This window comes from Aegilops tauschii, chromosome 6, assembly GCF_002575655.3.
Source record: "Aegilops tauschii subsp. strangulata cultivar AL8/78 chromosome 6, Aet v6.0, whole genome shotgun sequence".
Taxonomy (NCBI): Eukaryota; Viridiplantae; Streptophyta; class Magnoliopsida; order Poales; family Poaceae; genus Aegilops; species Aegilops tauschii.
The window spans coordinates 474,078,178-474,098,503 of record NC_053040.3 but is presented as its reverse complement, the minus strand read 5'-3'; the positions used below and the strand labels follow the sequence as shown (position 1 = coordinate 474,098,503).

Genomic DNA, 20,326 nt, shown 5'->3' with positions numbered 1-20,326 from the left:
GGCTATACCCACGTATGTTAACAGTAGCTGCTACTCTACGTGCATGCCCATGTCTCATCCATGCATGGGCACGTCCTGGCACACGATCTCCATCTCCCTCTGCGCATGACGCACCTCCCTCTTTCTCTGTAACTGCGCTACGCGCACTGCGACAACCTGTATATAACACAGAGTAATAGAGTATCGGCACTCAAGGTGCCTTACATTCGCATTCTACTTACTCTCATGGTATCAGATACCGGCTACTCCCTCTGATCCTAGCCGCTCCTTGCTGCCCTCCCTCCCCTTCCCCTAGTCCGGCCATGGCCGTCCCCCCTCCCCCTCCTCCTCCACCCCCACCTCCGTTCCGCCCTCCGGGCACCAACGACACCCCTCCCACGCCTATCCGCGCCATGCCGCCGCTCCTCACACCCGCTGCGCTGGCACAGGGCAACCTCGTCGCTCGCCATGACTCAGAGGCGAGCTCCTCCAACCCTTCCCCCCTCGCCGGCGTGTTCATCAACCAGCACGTCCCGGTGGTCCTCTCCCTCAACCCGCTGAACTTCTCCCAGTGGCGGACACTCTTTGAGGTGCAGTTTCAGAAGGCCGGCGTCGTCGACCACATCACCGGCCCGCCTCGCCCCTCGGACGCGGCATGGCTCCAAGACGATGCTCACGTCGTCTCCTGGCTCTATAACCGGGTGAGCCCTGAGATCTTCGGGCTGATCCATCAGCGCGGTGCCACGGCTGCCGCCATCTGGGAGTCGATCTGTGCGCTGTTCCTGGAGAACCGCGAGCACCAACTGGTCCTCCTCGCCACGGAGTTTCGTCGCATCGAGCAGGGGTCTTCGTCGATCATCTTGTACTTCGCCAGGCTCAAGGAGTGCGCCGACCGTCTCTCCGACCTCGGCGAGCACGTCACTGACCGCGATCAGGTTCTTAACATGATCCGCGGCCTCCACCCCCGTTATCGCTATGCGGTTCCATTCTCACCATGCAGACTCCGTTCCCGTCTCTTCTTCGTTGTCGCGCGTTCTTGCTCCTTGAGGAGAGCCGCAATGCCGAGGAGACGCACCAAGACGTCGCCCTTCACGTTGGCCGTGCCCCCGCGCCGTCGCCGGCCGGCGGCGGCAGCGGCACGCCCAGCGACAACGGACACCGCTCCAACGACGGAGGCCGTGGCGGTGGTGGCAACCGCTCGAGGGGCCGGGGCAGGGGCTCCAACTCCGGCAGGGGCAGTGCACCCCCGCATCCTGCTGCTCCAACCGCGGCGCCTTGGAATGGCATGGTGCACGCCTGGCCCATGCCGTGGCGCCCACATGCACCGGGTGCCGGCATCCTTGGGCCGCGTCCCGGCGGCACTGCACCGTTCGTCGGCATGGCTGTTCACCCCTGGACTCCACCAACACCCGCTGGTGCACCGCCGGTCTACTGGCAACCCGGCGTCGTCCCCAGCCACCACTCTACGCCCCCCCCCCCCCCGAGCGCAACCCCGAGCGCTCCGGCTCCTGCATGGGATCAGACCGCTCTCGTTCACGCCCTCAACAACATGAGCGTGCAGCAAGGGCAGGCCTCCAACCCTGGCGCTGAGTGGTACCTTGACTCTGGTGCCACCTCCCACATGGCTGCATCCCCCGGTATACTATCTTCATCCCGTCCCTCTTACTTACCTGACATTGTAGTTGGTAATGGCGGCACCATGGCAGTCACACACACTGGTCACCACCACCTACCCACCATAGCCCAACCCCTCTCTCTTAACAACGTGCTAGTCTCACCACACCTCATCAAAAACCTAATCTCAGTTCGCACTCTAGCCCGTGAAAACCCTGTTAATGTTGAATTTGACGACTATGGTTTCTCTATCGAGGACCGAAGCACGAAGGCGGTGATCCTCCGCTCTGACTCGCCGGACGACCTGTACCCTCTGCACCCATCGACCCCAACACACGCCCCGCAAGCCCTCGTCGCTGTATCCCGTGACGTCTGGCATCGCCGTCTCGGCCACCTTGGCGACGAAGCTCTGGACGCCACTCTTCGGCGTGCTTCCATTAGCTCGGATGCTGGCCGATCTACCTGTACCGCTTGTCATTTAGGCAAAAGCCACAGACTTCCCTTTAGTTCGTCAGATCATGTTTCGTATTTCCCATTTCAGCTTGTACATTGTGATGTGTGGACCTCCCCTGTACCTAGCATTTCCGGATATCAGTACTATCTTGTGGTTGTAGATGATTACAGTCATTTCATGTGGACATACCCGCTCAAACACAAGTCAGAAGTACTACCCACGTTGCGTCAGTTCGTCCGACTAGCCTGCACCCACTTTAACCTACCGGTCCTCACTCTCCAATCTGACAATGGACGCGAGTTCGATAACAACGCCGCACGTCACTTCTTCTTCTCGCTAGGGATTGTTCTTCGTATGTCATGTCCATACACATCACCCCAAAACGGGCGCGCCGAGCGAGCTCTCCGCACACTCAACGACATCGCGCGCTCGCTCCTCATACACGCTTCTATGCCATACCCATACTGGGCTGAGGCAGTCCAAACCGCCACCTTCATCCTCAATCGCCGGCCATGCCGACCACGCCATGACCACACACCCTTCTTCCTCCTTTATGGCGCTCATCCGGATTACTCCGCTATGCACATCTTTGGGTGTTTGTGTTTTCCCAACCTCACTGCCACGACACCGCACAAACTAGCTCCCCGGTCTGCGCCGTGTGTCTTCCTTGGATACTCACCTGAACACAAAGGCTATCGGTGCCTCAACCGCACCACAGGGCGCGTGATCATATCGCGCCACGTCGTCTTCGACGAATCTCAGTTCCCCTTCCATGTACAGAGCACGCCAGACAACACACCCTCGCCTGATCTTACTGATCAAATGCCTCTCCCAGCCGTCCCTCGCCATGCACACAGCACACCACCGACACGCACGGCGCCCCCGCACAAAACAACCAAAACGCCCCCCACTACACCTGTCGTGGCCACCCCTGCTCCCTCTCCTGAACCTACACCGGTGACCACTCCCTCGGCACCTGTTCCAGTGCCTCGACCTGACGATGCCTCCCGCCTCGTCTGTCACACACCCCCCACGGCCACCCACACCACCACGTCCCCGAGCCGCACCCATTCCCACACACCAGATGGTCACCCGTGCCCAGGCTGGACGCTTCTTTCCCAACCCTAAGTACCAGCAGTCCCTCCTAGCCACCACAAACAGCTCCGTCTCCCCAATCCCCAAAACTGTACGTGCTGCCTTGCGTGACCCGAATTGGCTAGCTGCAATGCAGGTTGAGTATGCGGCGTTGATGCAGAACCGGACATGGAGTCTCGTTCCTCGACCGCCTGGAGCCAACATCGTCACCGGCAAGTGGCTTTTCCGTCACAAGTTCAAGGCCGACGGGAGCCTGGAGGGCTATAAGGCAAGGTGGGTGGTCCGTGGGTTCTCTCAACGGCCCGGTGTAGACTTCGACGAGACCTTCTCGCCAGTGGTCAAGGCGGCCACCATCCGCACCGTCCTCTCCGTTGCAGCGACACGCCAATGGCCAGTACACCAGATGGATGTGAACAATGCCTTCCTCCATGGACACCTCACCGAGCGCGTCTACTGCCAGCAACCAGTCGGGTTCGTCGACGACAGCCACCCCGACCATGCCTGCCTCCTCGACAAGTCCCTCTACGGGCTTAAGCAGGCGTCGCGCGCCTCGCGCCTAGTTCGCGCGGTTCGCTGCTTTCGTCCTCACCATCGGCTTCCGCGACTCCCGCTCCGACCCGTCGCTATTCATCCTACACAGCAACGACGGTGCGGCCTACCTGCTGTTGTATGTTGACGGCATCGTCCTCGCGGCTTCCTCGTCGGGCCTGCATCACCGTCTCCAACAGCAGTTGTCAGCGGAATTCTCCATGAAGGACCTCGGGCCCCTCCACTACTTCCTGGGGATCGCCATCACCAGGGACGCCCGCGGCTTCTTCCTCTCTCAGCGCAGCTACACCGAAGAGCTTTTGGAGCGTGCCAACATGATCGCCTGCAAGCCTGCCTTGACTCTTGTTGACACTCACTCCAAGCTCTCGGCCACGGACGGTGCACCGGTCGCCGACGCGTCGGAATATCGCAGCCTCGTGGGAGCCCTTCAGTACCTGACGATGACGCGGCCGGACATTGCGTATGCCGTGCAGCAATGCTGCCTGGTCATGCATGATCCGCGTGCCGCCCACCTCGCCCTGGTGAAGCGAGTGCTCCGCTACCTACGCGGCACCAGCGATCATGGACTGCACCTGCATCGCGCTCCCTCCGTCGACCTCGTCGCGTATTCAAACGCCGACTGGGCCGGCTGCCTCGACACGCGACGCTCCACCTCCGGCTACGCTGTGTTCCTCGGCGACTCCCTCGTCTCCTGGTCGAGCAAATGCCAGGCCACAGTCTCCCGCTCCAGTGCAGAAGCTGAGTACCGCGCCGTTGCCAACGCGGTCGCGGAATGCTGCTGGTTACGCCAACTCCTTGGCGAGCTTCGTGTTCCACTGCCCAAGGCCACGGTTGTCTTCTGCGACAACATTTCATCTGTGTACATGGCGCACGAAACACATCGAGCTCGACATCCACTTCGTACGTGAGAAGGTGTCCCTAGGTGAGTTCCGTGTGCTTCACGTCCCCACCACGCAGCAGTTTGCCGACCTTCTGACGAAAGGGCTTCCCACACTAGCGTTCCAGGAGTTCCGGTCCAGCTTGTGCATCCGGCCGCCGGATGCTGCAGCTGTGGCGGGGTGTTAACAGTAGCTGCTACTCTACGTGCATGCCCACGTCCCATCCATGCATGGGCACGTACGTCCTGGCACACGATCTCCATCTCCCTCTGCGCATGACGCACCTCCCTCTCTCTCTCTGTAACTGTGCTACGCGCACTGCGGCAACCTGTATATAACACAGAGTAATAGAGTATCGGCCCTCAAGGTGCCTTACATTCGCATTCTACTTACTCTCAACGTATGCCATGGCTTGTTTTGATCTTACTAAGTCTCTGTGTGAGAGTATTAGCCAGCTGATCTGTCGCTTTTGGTGGTCAGAAATGGATGATGATACAAGACACCATTGGGTAGGATGGGATAAGATGAAGCTTCCTAAGGAACAAGGAGGACTAGGGTATAGGGATCTCCACTCGTTTAACATCGCAATGCTTGCCCGGCAGGTGTGGCGTCTGATCCAAGCCCCTGACTCTCTTTGTGCTCGTGTCCTACAAGCCAAGTATTATCCGGACGGTGACATTCTTTCTGCTGCAACTGCTCCTGGCATAAGCTATGTTTGGCGGAGCATCCTTCAGGGAGTAGAGGTCATTAAGGAGGGGATGGTGTGGCGAGTTGGCAATGGCGACAATATTAGGATCTGGCAGGACCCATGGCTACCTTCTCGTGCGGTCAGGTACCCAAGAACGAGGAGGGGAAGCACCCTGCTGACTAGGGTTGCGGAGTTGATTGATCCATAAACTAACTCTTGGGATACTCAGCTGGTTAGGCAAACATTCTGTCAGGAGGATGCAAATGTGATCTTGTCGATTCCCATCTTTGAACATCACGAGGACTTCGTGGCATGGCAGTTTGATAGGAAGGGGTTATTCTCTGTCCGCTCAGCATATAGGATTCATGTCGACCTTCTTCGGCGCCAATGCCAGCGGCAAACTGGTGAATGCTCATCAGGGCGGGAGGAGGAAAAGAAAATGTGGCTGCACCTCTGGCAAGTGAATTCCCCCGGGAAGGTACATCACTTCATGTGGAGATTGGCACACAATAGTCACCCTTTGCTGCGAAACGTGGAGCACATTGGAGTTGAGCTGGACACAAGTTGCGTGGTGTGCCATCGACTGCCGGAGGAGGGAGGGCACTTGTTTCTGCGCTGCAAAGAGGTAAAGAAAATGTGGAGAGCTTGTGGTCTGGAGGGTGTTCGTCGAAGCCTGCTTGAATGCCAAACATCTCGCCGGCTGCTGGAGGAGCTCTTTCGTATACCCGAGGATGTAAAACTAAGAGCAATTTTCCTCATGTGGTTGTGGTGGACAGAGAGGAACAAAGCGAATCATAACCAAAACAGAGCATCAGTGGAGGAGTTTCAGTCTTCAGTTACCAGACATGTCACTGAATGGCGGGAATACAATGCAAAACCTGTACAACCAAGAGTGCAGAGGATTCAGAAATGGGTCAAGCCAGCCCTGGATGTGATTAAAATCAACATTGATGCAGCTTTTAGGGGCCTGTCACAACCTGGTGGCTGGGGGTGCATTGCTCGGGACCATGCTGGAGACGTCCTCTTCGCGGCCGCCGGCGTGTTGGAAAACATGTCCGATGCTCTTCATGCCGAAGCTTCTGCCCTGCTGCATGCGGTCCGGTTTGCTGAAGACCATGGCATGGGTCGTGTTGTTTTTGAGACTGATTGCTTGGCTCTTGTGCAGGCCATCAATTCTGGAACTCTCGATCGATCCTCACTTGGTGCCATCTTTCGCGAGCTCAAATACCTGCTCCAGTTCGGTTTTATTAAGTGGAATGTCTACCACTGTCCACGCGCTTGTAATGCCCCAGCCCATGTACTGGCTGCTTTAGGCTGTAGTGGCGCCTATGGGAACCAATTTGTTTGGCTTTCAAACCTCCCTGACAATGTAACTTGTGTTGTGACCACCGATCTGGTTGGTCCTTTGTAATTGGAATGCACGGTGTTCCAGTCAAAAAAAAAAGTTCACAAGACTAAGAAACTGATCGCAAGTTCTAAACAAATGTTCATGACTATCTGAGAAATTCTCATCCTTTTTAAACAATATTTACCATTTATTTAGAATTTTTTATGTGCATTTGAAAAACATTTAAACATGAATTAAAAATGGTCAACATGTATTGAAAAAATATTCAACATGTGTTTGACATGTATACAAAAAATGTTAGACATGTATTAAAAAAAGTCAATGTCTGCTGCAAGGTTGGAAGAAGAAGTGTGATAAGCCCCGGTAAACAACGACAAAAAAGAAAAAAATGAAATAAAAGCAAAAGAAAATAAAAGTAAGAAACCAAAAGGATGAAAGAAGGGAAAATCAGTAGAATTCAAAATTTATGGTGGGAGCCCATAAAACTTCTAGACGATGAGTCGATACATACGCTGAGTCAAATTTCTTTTTTTTTTCCTAAGGGATTCTAAGAATTAGCTTGACAGAGCCCAGATAAAAACTTTTCAGTAGGAAAATAATATTTTTCAGTAATAAATAATTTTTTTGATAAACTAATCAGAATGCATCATCTCGAGGAAAAACCAAGATTCTTGTTATAAACTACTCCCTCCGTCCACAATGTAAAACATTTTTGCAAGGCTATGTTAGCAAACGTTTTATACTATGAGACGGAATGGTAAAAGTTACATCGCATATCTTGGAAGTCATCCTCTCTAACCCCACCTTTTACATCTGCATTCCCCCAAACCTCGAACGCATATGGAAAGAAAATTGTGCGCAAGAAGGAAGAAGAACACGGGAAATAATAAAACTGTGAGTGGAAACAGAAGCCCAGCAGGTCAAAATTGAAGCCCAGGAACTAACAATCCCGAAATGTTCCGTAAAAAAAAAGTACAGTCCCCCAAATCTTGGAGCGCCTCCTTCAATCAATCCCTAGCAGCCGGCCGATCGAAATTTGAAACGTCCGGCGGATCGATGACCGACGGCGGCGCCGACAGCGCCTCCCACTGGCCGGCGTCGATCCTCCTGGCCCGGCAGGCGTACGTGGCCGCCAGCAGGAACGACACCAAGGCGAGGTCGACGGGCAACCACACCGTGGAGGTCACCTTCTGGATCGCGGACCCACCGGCGGTGTCCTTCTGCACCTGGCACTGCTCCAAGGCCGCCGACCTGAAGGACCCGCCAGAGGTGGTTGGCGCGCAGGGCAGGTTCGTCCTCCTCCGCGCCGTCTTCGCCTCCGGCTACTACTACAGCAAGGACGAGGAGGAGGAGTACTTGGTCTACACGGGCGACCCCAGGTCCCCGTCCCTCGAGAGCATCCCGCTTCCCGAGGACGAAGACGGGCTGCTACTGCGCCTGGTCGACGAGTTCGGGATCGTTCCCCGCGGCGGCGAGGATGCCGGCGGCCACTACCTCCTGGTGGCGCTCCGCAGCGCGGAGACCAGCTTGAAGGAATACCGGCTCCACGTCTACTCGTCCGAGGACAGGACATGGAGGAGCAAGGAGGTGGCCAACCCATGCCCGGGGGAGTACGCGATCTGGCCGGACAAGGTGATCACGGTGGCAGACGGCGTGCTGGCGTGGGTCAGTTTGCAGCAAGGCATGGTGGTGTGCGACGTGCTTCAGGAAGATGAAGAACCCCTCCACGAGCGCTACATCCCATTGCCGGCGCCATTGCTTGAGAGCAGACAAGATACCTATCTGAAGCAATTCCGGGATGTCGCCTGCGTCGATGGGCTGATCAAGTTCGTGGAGGTGGAGCACCGTGTGATCGTGACAGAGATCAGAGAAGAGCCGCTGCTGGATCCCAGGGACAAGGATGTGCTCTACGATTCATACCTTATCGCAATAAACAAGCGCAAGCATGCACACATCAAGCCCAAGATCCTGCGCACGGTGAACGGTTGGAGCGCCATGACATGGACCAGGGAGCTATAGGGTCCGACTGCTGGCGCAAGGGAAGCATCGTCGATGTCGATGACATTTCAGTCGATGACGCGGCGTTACGGTCGGGCCAAGAGAATGATGAACCCACTGGGATCTTGCCATGACATGAACCTGTACTCGGCTTGGCCCACCCTGTGCGAAGATGGTAATGACATGCTTTACCTCAAGTCATCCCGGCATTTGACTGAATCAAATAAATGGGTGGTTGCTGTGGATCTTGCGAAGAAGACACTGAAAGTGGAAGCACCCGGGGAGCACCCTTTTGGAGGATGCCCCCCCTTGGCAACAAATATGCCATCCCTGCGCATTGGCGAACCATCTGAAAATGACTCCAGGTAATTGTTCTTGGCCTTCTCTTTTTATCAACATGCTTGTAGTACTTGTGATTTTTCTTGTTTCTGCTTAGACCCTTTCGGTGGCTATGCACAATGCTGTTTGCTATCTGTTTTTTCTACATTGACTTTATGGATATATCTTAATCTTGTATAGATGCCTGTCTGTTTTATGCCTACGGATCAATCCCTTTTTATGACTTCTACGGCATTTGCTTATGATCTTTTTCTTTATTTGTAGGCATTAAAGTCTCGGCAATCCAGATCACGCAAACGGGCAGCTCCGCAAATGAGCCAAATAATACATCTGTAAGTATTTTTCTATCATGTCCTGCTTTTCATATTTCAAAGAATTCCCACCAGCTAAAGTTGCCTTCCTCGTGTCCGTAGATCTGCGTCGTTGAGCCTGATTCATACGAATCCAAGAACAAACATCCAAGGCAAGTTTCTTATCTTACTTTGTTATGAGAACACTATTCTTTGAATATCCGTGCCATGATGATCTGTTTTACACCATCAAACCATAAAATATTCTGAAAGCTATTGCTAATCAGTTGTAAGCTGATATTGGAGCTCTTTCATGTAACTGTTTTTGCTGTTCCTCAGGCTATCACCGGCTGCGAAAGCTAACCAAGGACAAGATGGAGCTCAGAGATCTGCACAGAATGATCTTAGCTCACAGGCTCATCCTAATCAAAACAATAAGGTATGCTGAATCTACTATGATCACTGACTTTCCCCTTTTTATTATCAATGCATCGAGACACAAGTTTTGTGTTTTATCAAGAGAAAATCAGAATCAAGTAGAATGTGCCACTTCCAGCCTCCACAGCTATGCTTCAACAGGTGGGCGGAGCCTGGCTACGGTGGGTACTCGTCATGGTCATGGCCCCATCAAAACATTCCGGTATGCTGTATTTCATATGCACTGTTTCCCATGTTTCCATATTTCATCATCATACATCAACATTACCCCGCAAAAAAATCATACATCAACATTAACCAGAACGTGCCACTCCAGCCACCGCCACCACCACTGCCACCGCAATGTTTGAACGTGTGGCCCGGACCCTGCCCCAACCCTATGTATGCGCTACGGGCCCCTGGTCCTGACATGTGTGCCTACGACAATTATCAGCCGCCGTGGCAGCAGCCACTACCACAGGAGCAGCAGACGACACCTAGCATAGCATTTGGACCTCATCAGGTAAAGAAACTTGTGAAGCTTATGATATATGATCCGGTGTCCTCATTCGACCTGCGTTGGTAGGAACTGCTACAACATTCTCCTCCTTGTGCTCTATGATTAGAAAGTTCAAGAAAATCAATCATGGGCGCCATGTTTGTCTACAAATGTGCTAAGAATTCCTTAAGGAGGTTCTAAAACATTTGAAAATACGTTTGATTCTAATAACTTCTTGTATAGTAACAAGTTAAAAAGATGGAATTATTCATGTCTCCTATGCGGTACCGCTTTTGTCCTGTTGCCTACAGTTAAACTAATTAGAAGTTGTTGTTTGCAGGCACCCGGACCATCCTTCAACAACTGGTGGGGAGCCAGTTACCATGGAAGTTCACAGCAATGGCCTGCCGGTAACTCATTTTCCTACGGTGCGCACTCAGGCAATGCCAACTTCCATTGACGGTGATAGTGGCTTACCCCTACTCAGTTGCAGCAAACACGTAATGGTGTCAGCAGCACACTCGCCTTTTCAATTTTTCTTCTTCAAGGTAGCTATTACTCCATTTGCTAGTAATTCATCACCTGGTGTGGTGTGCATCTTGTTTCGAACTGAAAGTTAGGAAATTATGTAAGAAAATATTAGCCCCACATATTCTGATACTGTATTGAATCGTACAAGTAACAACTGTCTTTTCACGGGTGTGAAACATGAAAGGAAAAACATCAACTATTTTGCTGAAGTGTGAGCAGTGAATGGGGCGACGTGGGTGATAAAGGTGTCTTTGGAAGGTGCAAATGTCTCATGATAAAGGCGTGAGAAGGGATTAAGGGTCGGAATTGTTTTATTTATCGAGTTCGGTAGTTGAAGGATGAACGGGGTGCCTCACTCATGGTTCAGTACTCTTTTCATAAAGGTGTCTTTGGGAGGATGCTACACCACTCATGGTTCAGTACTCTCCTAATCTCATGTTTGAGATTTACTTTTTTTCTTCTAAAAAACAATTATCCTTCTGAACTCGATAAATAAAATAATTCTGACCCTTAATCCCTTATATGACAAATGCACGATTAACATTTTTTTTTTCGAAAGATGTTTTAACGTCCACTTTGTTCATACATGGCGTACATTTTTCGTGTACATCTAAAACATTTTTTATACACGTGTTAGCATTTTTCAAATATATGATTAACGTTTTTACATTTTTTTTGTAAATACATGTTAAACATTTTTGAAATACACATTGGAACAAATTTTGGATGATAAAATACTATGTTTTGAACTATACAATCATTTCTTTACATTGTACAGACATATTTTGAAATGTCACAAACACATTTTTTGAAATTTTTGGACATTTTTGAAATGTAATATATATTATTTTAAACTACGAATCATTTGTTTTTGAATTACACCAACATGTTTTATATTGTATAAACATTGTTTTTGACTTGGCACACGGTTACTGGGCCGGGCTAGTACCGGTCGCTGCAGGCGAGCCGTGACTTGGACTCACTGCGGGTGGCGCATAGACGCACCCGCACTGAATAATGGCTGACTAGCCTCTGGGCCGCTGCTAGCAGGCCTTGAGCGCGTGGCCTGTTTGCGCAAAGACGAAATTATTTATGCAGACGATTCCGATCCATCCTATGCATAGAAAAAAAAGATCCCTAGCGGAGTACTACCTCCGTCCTGGTTTTATTAGTCCCCCTTGTAATCCTAAAAAAGAGTTCCCCGTGTATTTAGTGTCATATTTTGATCTTGATTTTAACTAATATAAAATATAAGTTATATATAGCAAAAATAATATTATTAAAAACTATGTTTAAATACGAATTGAACAATATTTTTTGTGTGACATGTATTAATAATTTGTTAGTTAAATCTATGGTCATAGTTTGACACAAAATACAAAGGGGACCAATATACCAGGGCGGAGGTACTACTACATGCATGAAGGCGAAGAGGAAGCAACAGGTAGACATGAAGTTCCTCGCAAGGTTGCAAAGGCAGCAGCATAACAGAGCAGGGATCATTTAGCTTAATGAACATATATCACATGAGATGCTTTTTTATTTTACTTATGAAATGCTCCAACCTATGTAGTATGTATAATTTCCTAAGACATTTGTCATTGACGAGTTCATTTTAGTGCTGTGTGATCTTGATTTCTTGACTACAAATAGCTAGCTAGCACCAAGAATTGCATAGGAATTAGTGTTTCATAGCAGCCAAACAAGTAGGAGTAGATGATAGAAACGTATGATGATGACGATTTGGAGAAACAAGTAATCAACAGAAACATCATATCATACACAACCAGCACACACATACAGTCGGAACAAACCAAACAGGTACACTCGAAAATCGGCACACAAACGAGAAATGAGATCGATACACTTGTAGTAGGAAGCAGCTAATAAGGTGGATGATCACGCAGTAGTACGCAGGCCATCGCGCGTCAATCACGCGTGCTTGCACTTGAGGTCCTTCATGCAGGGGAGGTTCATCTCGGCGATCTTGACCTTTTTGTCGTTGCGACTGCAGTGGTGGCCAAACGCGCACTCGATTTCCTCCTCCCGCTCCACCTCGCAGTAGCACGCTAGGTTCTCCACCATCCCGAAGCAGCACTTCTCGCATTGGCCCAAATTCTTGTTGTGGTGTAGTGGGCCGGCCCAACTTCTCGTCCGTGAGAGTAGCAGGTTATCCCGGCCAGGATTGTAGTACTTCCAGTGTGCCAAACAGGTCAAGGGTCTAAAATAGACCGGGATGACAAGTTCAGAGTGCCAATTTCTGGGATTCAAAGTTCAGGGTTTGATTTAGCTTTCGTCTACAACTTCAAGGTTTGTTTTGGACTTTTTCCCTGATCTACTAAATATTAGTATGCATACACACATGACATTAATCCATATTTGTGTTCTTGATAGACTAGCCTTCGTCAATTTTGTAGTTTTTTGAGAAAAAAACAGTACACATCAGTCTAAACAAACCAAACCACCAGGACCACCGTAGCACTTGAAAATCGACACTCATGCACAAACATGAATATCAAAATGTTTTTAGGGGAATATCATTATGTTATTGATACACGTCCTGTACAAGGGTATCAAAATCTTAATGATACTCATACACAGATGCACTGTAACACCAAGGATACATACTTTTATTGATACATTTTCTCTCAGTGCTACATTTTGAGTTGATGAAGTACGCCCTGGCCCTAGCTTTATCAAAAAGTTAGAGTCGCAGGATCATTAACTCATAGTACCAAGAATGCGTAGGAATTATTGTTGTCATAGCACCAAAAGATGCACACAACATCATACGATGGAAGCCAGTACTAGAATACAAAAGAACAGACAATATTACAGGATACAGTTGATTTTTTTTTCTCAAACCATATAAAACGTGATTTGGACTGATAGTTTTAGAGTACCATGTGTTATATACAAGTTTGGATCCGGTTTGTAAAAGCTGACGTACGAATTTGGAAACCATCTTGGGTGCTAAGTTGTCAACCGAGAAAATGCACGCGAAAGAGGGTACTGACGCGTTCTAATATAAATGTGAATTTGGGAACGATAATAAGAAATTAAAAACAACAGTTGCACACTTTTGTCGAGGTAAATGTCTTGATCCCTGAAGAAGAATAGTAGAGATGCATATGCATGCATCAAGTGATCTCGACAGACAAAGTACATGATAGAAGCGTACAGCGACGATGTGGATAGTTTTAGATCGAGCACCATGTTATACCAAAGTTTACATGAGGACGACGACACAACATAAACATCATAGTCGGAAGAAAGCCAGACCACAAAGTCGATACACAAACGAGAGACGAGATATACTTGTAGTAGGAAGCAGCTAAGGTACCGGCCTTCACGCACGCTTGCACTTGAGGTTCTTCATGCAGGAGAGGTTCATCTCGTGGATCTTGATCTTCTTGTCGGCGCGGCTGCAGTGGTGGCCGGGCGCGCACTGGATCTCGGCCTCTCGCTCCACCTCGCAGAAGCACGCGGGGTCCGCCACCACGCCTGTGCAGCACTTCTCGCACTCACTGACGAGGAGGAGGCAGTTCTTGAAGTACATGGCCTGCGTCTTGCAGGGCTCGGGCTCGGGCCGGTACGGCGCGTACGCCGCCGCCGTCGCCATGAGCGTGGCGCACGCCAAGAGGACGACGGCGATCTTCACGGACGCCATGGATGGATGCAGATGGAGCTTAGCTAGTGGAGGAAGTTGAGTACACCCGACGACAGGGGTCAGCGCGGATCGATGGATGGGCTCAGCACACGGCGTCTTGGTGTATCTTATAGGCGCCCGATGCCCTCCTTCGATGGCAGTGGCGGGCTAACGTGCGGCGGAACCCCCGGTCCTGGTTGCGACCTCTGTCCTCTCGCGTCTCTTGTTTTCTTAATTGGTGGGGTTGTCGGGTCGAATCAGGCTTATGCATGTGACGATCCACTGGCGCATGTGATTGGTGGGCGCATGCTGGTTATCATGCACATCCATGCATGTGCTTGCTAGCTAAGCGCACGCGAATTAAGGGAATATAATCTTAGTTAACTGGGTGTTTGGTGAAGCTCTCTGATCAACGGATCCGAGAAGAACAGCTAGCGTAGGAGGGTAGATACGCTACGTCTCCTCGGGGTCTGCAGGTGTAGGTTTATCTTAGCCGGTGCAAGTTCTACCGGGCCAGGCTCAACCGTGGTTTTCATCTTAACCGTGGTTTCTACCGGGCAAGTTGCTGCACACGTCTTCGTAATCGACATGAACATTTTCTTTCACTGAACGCACATCACTGAAAGACCTGGAATTAATTCAGAAAAATATGAGCACCAATGTCAAATGTACAACTTGAACTCTGGTGGACTGGAGATACCACTGTCCTCCTAAGCATCTAATCATAGGTTGGTTCGCCTCAATCATGTCTTCTGTTAGGAGTACTATCTACCACTAATACTCTCTTCGCTACACCATCCAATGGTACAACTTTGCCTTGTGTTTAGCAACACCGCATGACACGCCCTCTTCATCTTCACACTCCGTTCCGCACCAATCGCGGGGATCAGGATTTGATCATTTGCTCCATTTCACCTTGTAGTTTGATCATTTGCCCTAGTTTATCTCAATGGAAGGTGGGCCCAGATCAAAGTGAGAAACAAAACGGGGCAGGCGATTAAATCTTTCACCTAATCGTGCTCCGTCTCAGGAGACGCCTCACCGACTTTGCCTTTCATGATGTCACACTTGCATCGCTCCGAGTGGCGCTTCCATCGCTACTACGTACTCCCGGTAGGGTTGCCCCAACTCGACATCCGCATCCCTAGGAAAATACATAGAAAAATGATGTCATTAGACCGTTCGCCAAGGACTCTATATGGTCCAACGAGTGTGGTCATGCAACCTTGGTCAAGCTCGACCGAATGTTCTGCACAGTGGACTGGGAGGAGTGGCACCCAACTGCTCACTTCGATGTCTCTCCATCGTCATCTCTACCCATTTCTACATTCTCCCGGACTACACTTTGTGACCCACTTGTTGGCGACGATTCTAGTTTGAGAGGTTTTGGATCAAGAGGGGGGTTTCATGGAGTGGGTTGAGGAGGGTTGGGCGCTCGCTGGTGATGAGGCCGACCTGCCGGCTCGTCCTTCAGTTCAAGAACATGGTCCGTCAGGTGATGAGTGGGAGGGATACACATGTGGGTTGTGCTAGGATGCGACTCATGATGGCTCACGAGCTCATCTTCCAGTTCGATGTGGCTATGGAGTTGCAGCAGATCAAGGTATCATATTGGAGACTTACCGGTTGTCAACTTCCAAGGGATAAGTATTTCTGAAACATATGAGTAACTACCTATATAAACTAATAAGTAGTAAAAAACAATATAACTTGAATATTGTGAACCACTACTAATCTGCATGAAAGACACATGTGAGCAGTCCGACTTCTTATGCTTCAACATGTTGTGAATTTTTTGTTCCGAGGGTTGTTTTATGCTTTGATTGTTGGAACTCCATAAAACCCAAAACTTTATTTTCAAGCCCACCAATTTTTTTACCCTTTCCCAACCCGCTGATCATTTTCTGTGATGTCACAAATCATCGCAATATGGACATATGTAGTGACGGTCAAATGCTCGCGTAAAACAAGGCTAGAACGTCACCAACGCATCCAAGGGGGCTACCCTGGGAGGAAAAAAGCTGGTGACGGTTGGCCGTCACAAAAAATGATTTTAGACGACGTTTATTGGTTCGTCACCAGGGTTTTGTCATTCATTAGAGCAGATTTTGTGGTGGGTGGAGTAGGAGGCTTTGTAGGTCACATGACTATGGTACTTGCATGATCCGTTCATGATTTCCTCATAGGTGCGGCTTGGATGCCTGGACTTGTTGTCCCATCACTGCTTCTTTGCCCCACCTGAACCGACCTCATTCGTTGCCGCGATGAGGCCAGATTGTAGCTCATCCTTTCTCTTGCCGTCTCGATTGTTGTTGTGGTTTTTGTTTTGGTTGCCCTCGCCGTCCCGGGCTCCAGATTCTCTAGAGTCGCGGTCAGGCAGCAGCCTGTGCGGGCCGTCTCTTCGTCGGTTGTGTAGTCATTGTCGACCTTCATTAGTTCTGACATTGTTCTTAGCTTCCCATCGACCCGCTTCTTGCCCAGCTTGTGACGGAGAAATGAGGCCTAGGCGCAGTTGATGAAGGCATCTATTGCTTATTCTTCGTACACCATCATCAGCGTGTTTCTCCTTTTAAGCCAGTGTGAGATGAATTCTCAGAGAAGCTCATTATCTCCTTATATGCAGTTGTGGAGGCCGTACGCGCTGCCAGGGCATTGATATGTGCCCTCGAAGTTGTTGATGAAGGCGGCTTCAAAATCTGTCCAGGTGTGGATGGAACTAGGTGTGAGCCCATTTAACCATGTGCATGCTGAGCCTGTTAGGCATAAGGGTACACAGTGTAAGGTGTTGCCGATGTCACCGCCTGCAATGTAGCCGTGAGGTAGTCACTGAGCCAGTGGTCCGGCTACGAGTCACTGGATTGCTTGTCAATGCCCCGGGCTATGAAGGGCTTCAGGAATGGGTGTGTAATCACCTCATACACGAAGCATGGAGGAGCTATCTTGGCTGACATGGGTGTGAGCGGGACACCACGGGTTCATAGTTCACTAGTGCAGAACCGGACTGTATCACCGGTACGTAAGGCCCTTTAGTGCCGGTTTTGTAACCGGCACTGAAGGGTGGGGACTAAATGTCCCCCCTTAGTACTGGTTCAACATGAACCGCTACTAAAGGGCCCCCACGTGGCACGGGCCAGAGCCGGGGCACCAACCGGTACTAAAAGGTTGGGGGGTTTTGGGTTCATAATTTCTTTTTCCTTCAATTTTGTGTTTTTTATTTAATTCTTTTTCATTTGCTGGTATTTTACAATACTACATATTGTACACGTTATGCATATATATAAATAGAATTCCTCGTAGAACCGATCATATATATATATATATATATATATATATATATATATATATATATATATATATATATATATATCATCAAATGTCTCGCAACCACCATTAATTCACACATACACATGTATATATATACAATTAGGTATATACAATTTCTCCTACATGTTGCCTTCGGAGCCAGTGGCATTTGCCTTGGTGCCTTGTATTGCTCGTACGTACGCGCTCTGTTAGTAGGAGCTTATCCCGCACCGAATTGAACTGTTAAGAAGGAGATCAATATGCATGTATTAGTTGTGTGATTAGATATCGATAATGATGTAAAAATTATGAATAGTGTTCTGGCAAACGTACCCATAGCTGTCTATCATCTTTGGTCATTTCAGACGCCATCATGCGAATGTTCTCGCAAACGTAGTATGCACATAAATCAGTCCCCGGCGCCTGCTTCATGGCCTTTACGAGAATATAGAATTCAATCAGATAATAATTAATCAAGCATGATAATTAATGGTATTGAAACTAGAATTAAAAAGATGGTAGCTAGCTAGCTAGTACTACTTAATTACTTACCTTGGGTCGAAACTAATACAACTTTTCTTTCCACGGGGCCTGGAACCTCTTTGATGAATTTTTGCCAAGCCCTGCCCGCCGGCAAAGAAAATGAATAAAGGAGTTATTAATTAGTTGATATCAGGAAATGACGAATTAAAGAGGCCGACATATAGTTCAATAATGATTGAAATTACCTGTTGACTATCCCCTTCACGATTGAGTAGTCTTTAGGTTCTTTAAGCAGTGAGTCCAGTACTTCAACTGTTCCTTCTTCAACTTGAATGATTAACAAGATCCAGTGGTACCTGCATGCGCATACGTTTGCATGTATAAATTAAGCGAGCATGTGCATAACACTCATCAACTACCCTAAACCCTATACACTTATTAACATCTAGCTAGTAAGCAAAAACAGAATTTGTACTACAAGACAGTGTGACTCACTGGAAGTTGTAAGGAAGTAGTATATCTCGATTGGTATTGAGGCGCTTCAAGAACTCTAGCATGTTTTTCTCTACTTCTTGTTTAGACTATTCATATGTCCATGTCTCTTCATTAATGGTATTTGGGTCAATGAACCAATCCATAGCGTCCACCTTTTTTCATTTCATACATCTTCATCCTGCATAATACCACCGAAAAGAATAAAGTGAGGATAATTACAGGTAATGATCAACGAAAGCACTACAGCTAGCTTGAGACTTAAATTACAGAAAAAAATCACTTACAGACAATAGCAACTGACGATAGATTTGTCGAGTGCGTCTTGATTGAATAACTGAAACAGTTCTGTATACTCAACAGACAGAGTTGTCTCATGGAAGTAATGCTCTTCCTTGACTTTCACCATGAGGGACTCTCGATTGGTAGTCTTGGTAATTTCCATGTACCATTGATGCAATTCATACATTCTCGTTGAGAGCTTCTTGACCTCCTCAGGCTTGACCATAGGTTCGCCGCGAACATATTTCCGTTTTAGGTCCTCCTCTCTAAACGTATCCATGGGCTCGATCTCTAGGAGTTGTCCAACAGTGATATCGAGCTCTTTAGCCTGCCTTCTATGCTCGTCGGTTATTACCAGCTGACCGGCCCCAATACTCGCATGTGTTGGTACAATGAGCGGGGGGATCGATTACACCGCCTGTTCTCCCAGCTGGGGAACGGTTTTCCCGCTTTTATTGGCAGCTGCTTGGCTCGAGCTCGAGCTCGACTCCTTTTGTTGTGCTCGATGTGCCTTTCTGATTTGCCGCTCATAGTCTGAGTCAACAGGCTTGGGAACTGGTGGTTTAGCCATACGAATAAAGTGGTCAATCTTATCCTCAGGCACTTTATCCTTTGGTGGCGGTGGCGGTTTCGGTCCAAAATGGGCGTCCAATTGGGCCCTCACTTCGGCTTTGTTTTGCTTGTCGGTCATGTCGTAAGGCCTCATCGGAAGAGGCACGAGGCTTGGACCATATTGAAATTGCTTGCCTCCACCTGTACGTCCTGTAACTCGACTTGTACCGCTACGCACCATAGCTGCGGCGGCTCTCTTCTGCTGTTGCTGAGGCAGCGGAGACGGCTGACGTGGTTGACTTGGAGGAGGAGGAGTGGGCTGATGCGGTGCCGGACTTGGAGCAGGAGGAGTGTCCTGACGCGGTGCCGGACTTGGAGGAGGAGGAGTGGCCTGACGCGTTGGCGGACTTGAAGGAGCAGGACTCTGCTGAGGCGGTGGCTGATGACTTGGAGGAGCGGGAGTCTGCTGACGCGGTGGTGGACTTCGAGGAGGAGTCGGCTGACGCGGTGTCGGTGACCTTCGAAAGATGATGTAATCCTTTCTCCATAGGATGATACGATGTATGGCCTCTCCCGTGCTCCTCGTCACCTCCAGGAATGTCAAGCTCTAGCCCCGAATATTGGTCCACCACTTCATCAACCACGACACGAGCATAGCCAGCTGGAATCGGGTTGCAATGGAAGGTTGCTTCGGGGGATTTGTATAAGCAACGACGTCTGCCACCTTCATGGATATGTTCTTCATTTTGAAGTGTAGCTCACAATTAGTGTTCTCCATGATGTCATCCACAAGGTATCTATCTAGCAGTGCATCGCCCGGGGCGGAACCCACGCTGCTTCTCGGCATGGATGGGACGGTGGTATCCAATGCTGGATCATCTGCTAG

General features: G+C 49.4%; 1 protein-coding gene across 1 annotated transcript; it reads right to left on the bottom strand.

Moving 5' to 3' along the window:
- Positions 1-13,759: 13,759 nt before the first annotated feature.
- Positions 13,760-14,465, bottom strand: LOC109765613 (uncharacterized). The gene has a single exon (XM_020324402.4). It carries the CDS (start codon positions 14,347-14,349, stop codon positions 14,029-14,031), a length of 321 nt encoding a protein of 106 aa, XP_020179991.1. The 5' UTR covers positions 14,350-14,465; the 3' UTR covers positions 13,760-14,028.
- Between the last annotated feature and the right edge of the window lie 5,861 nt (positions 14,466-20,326).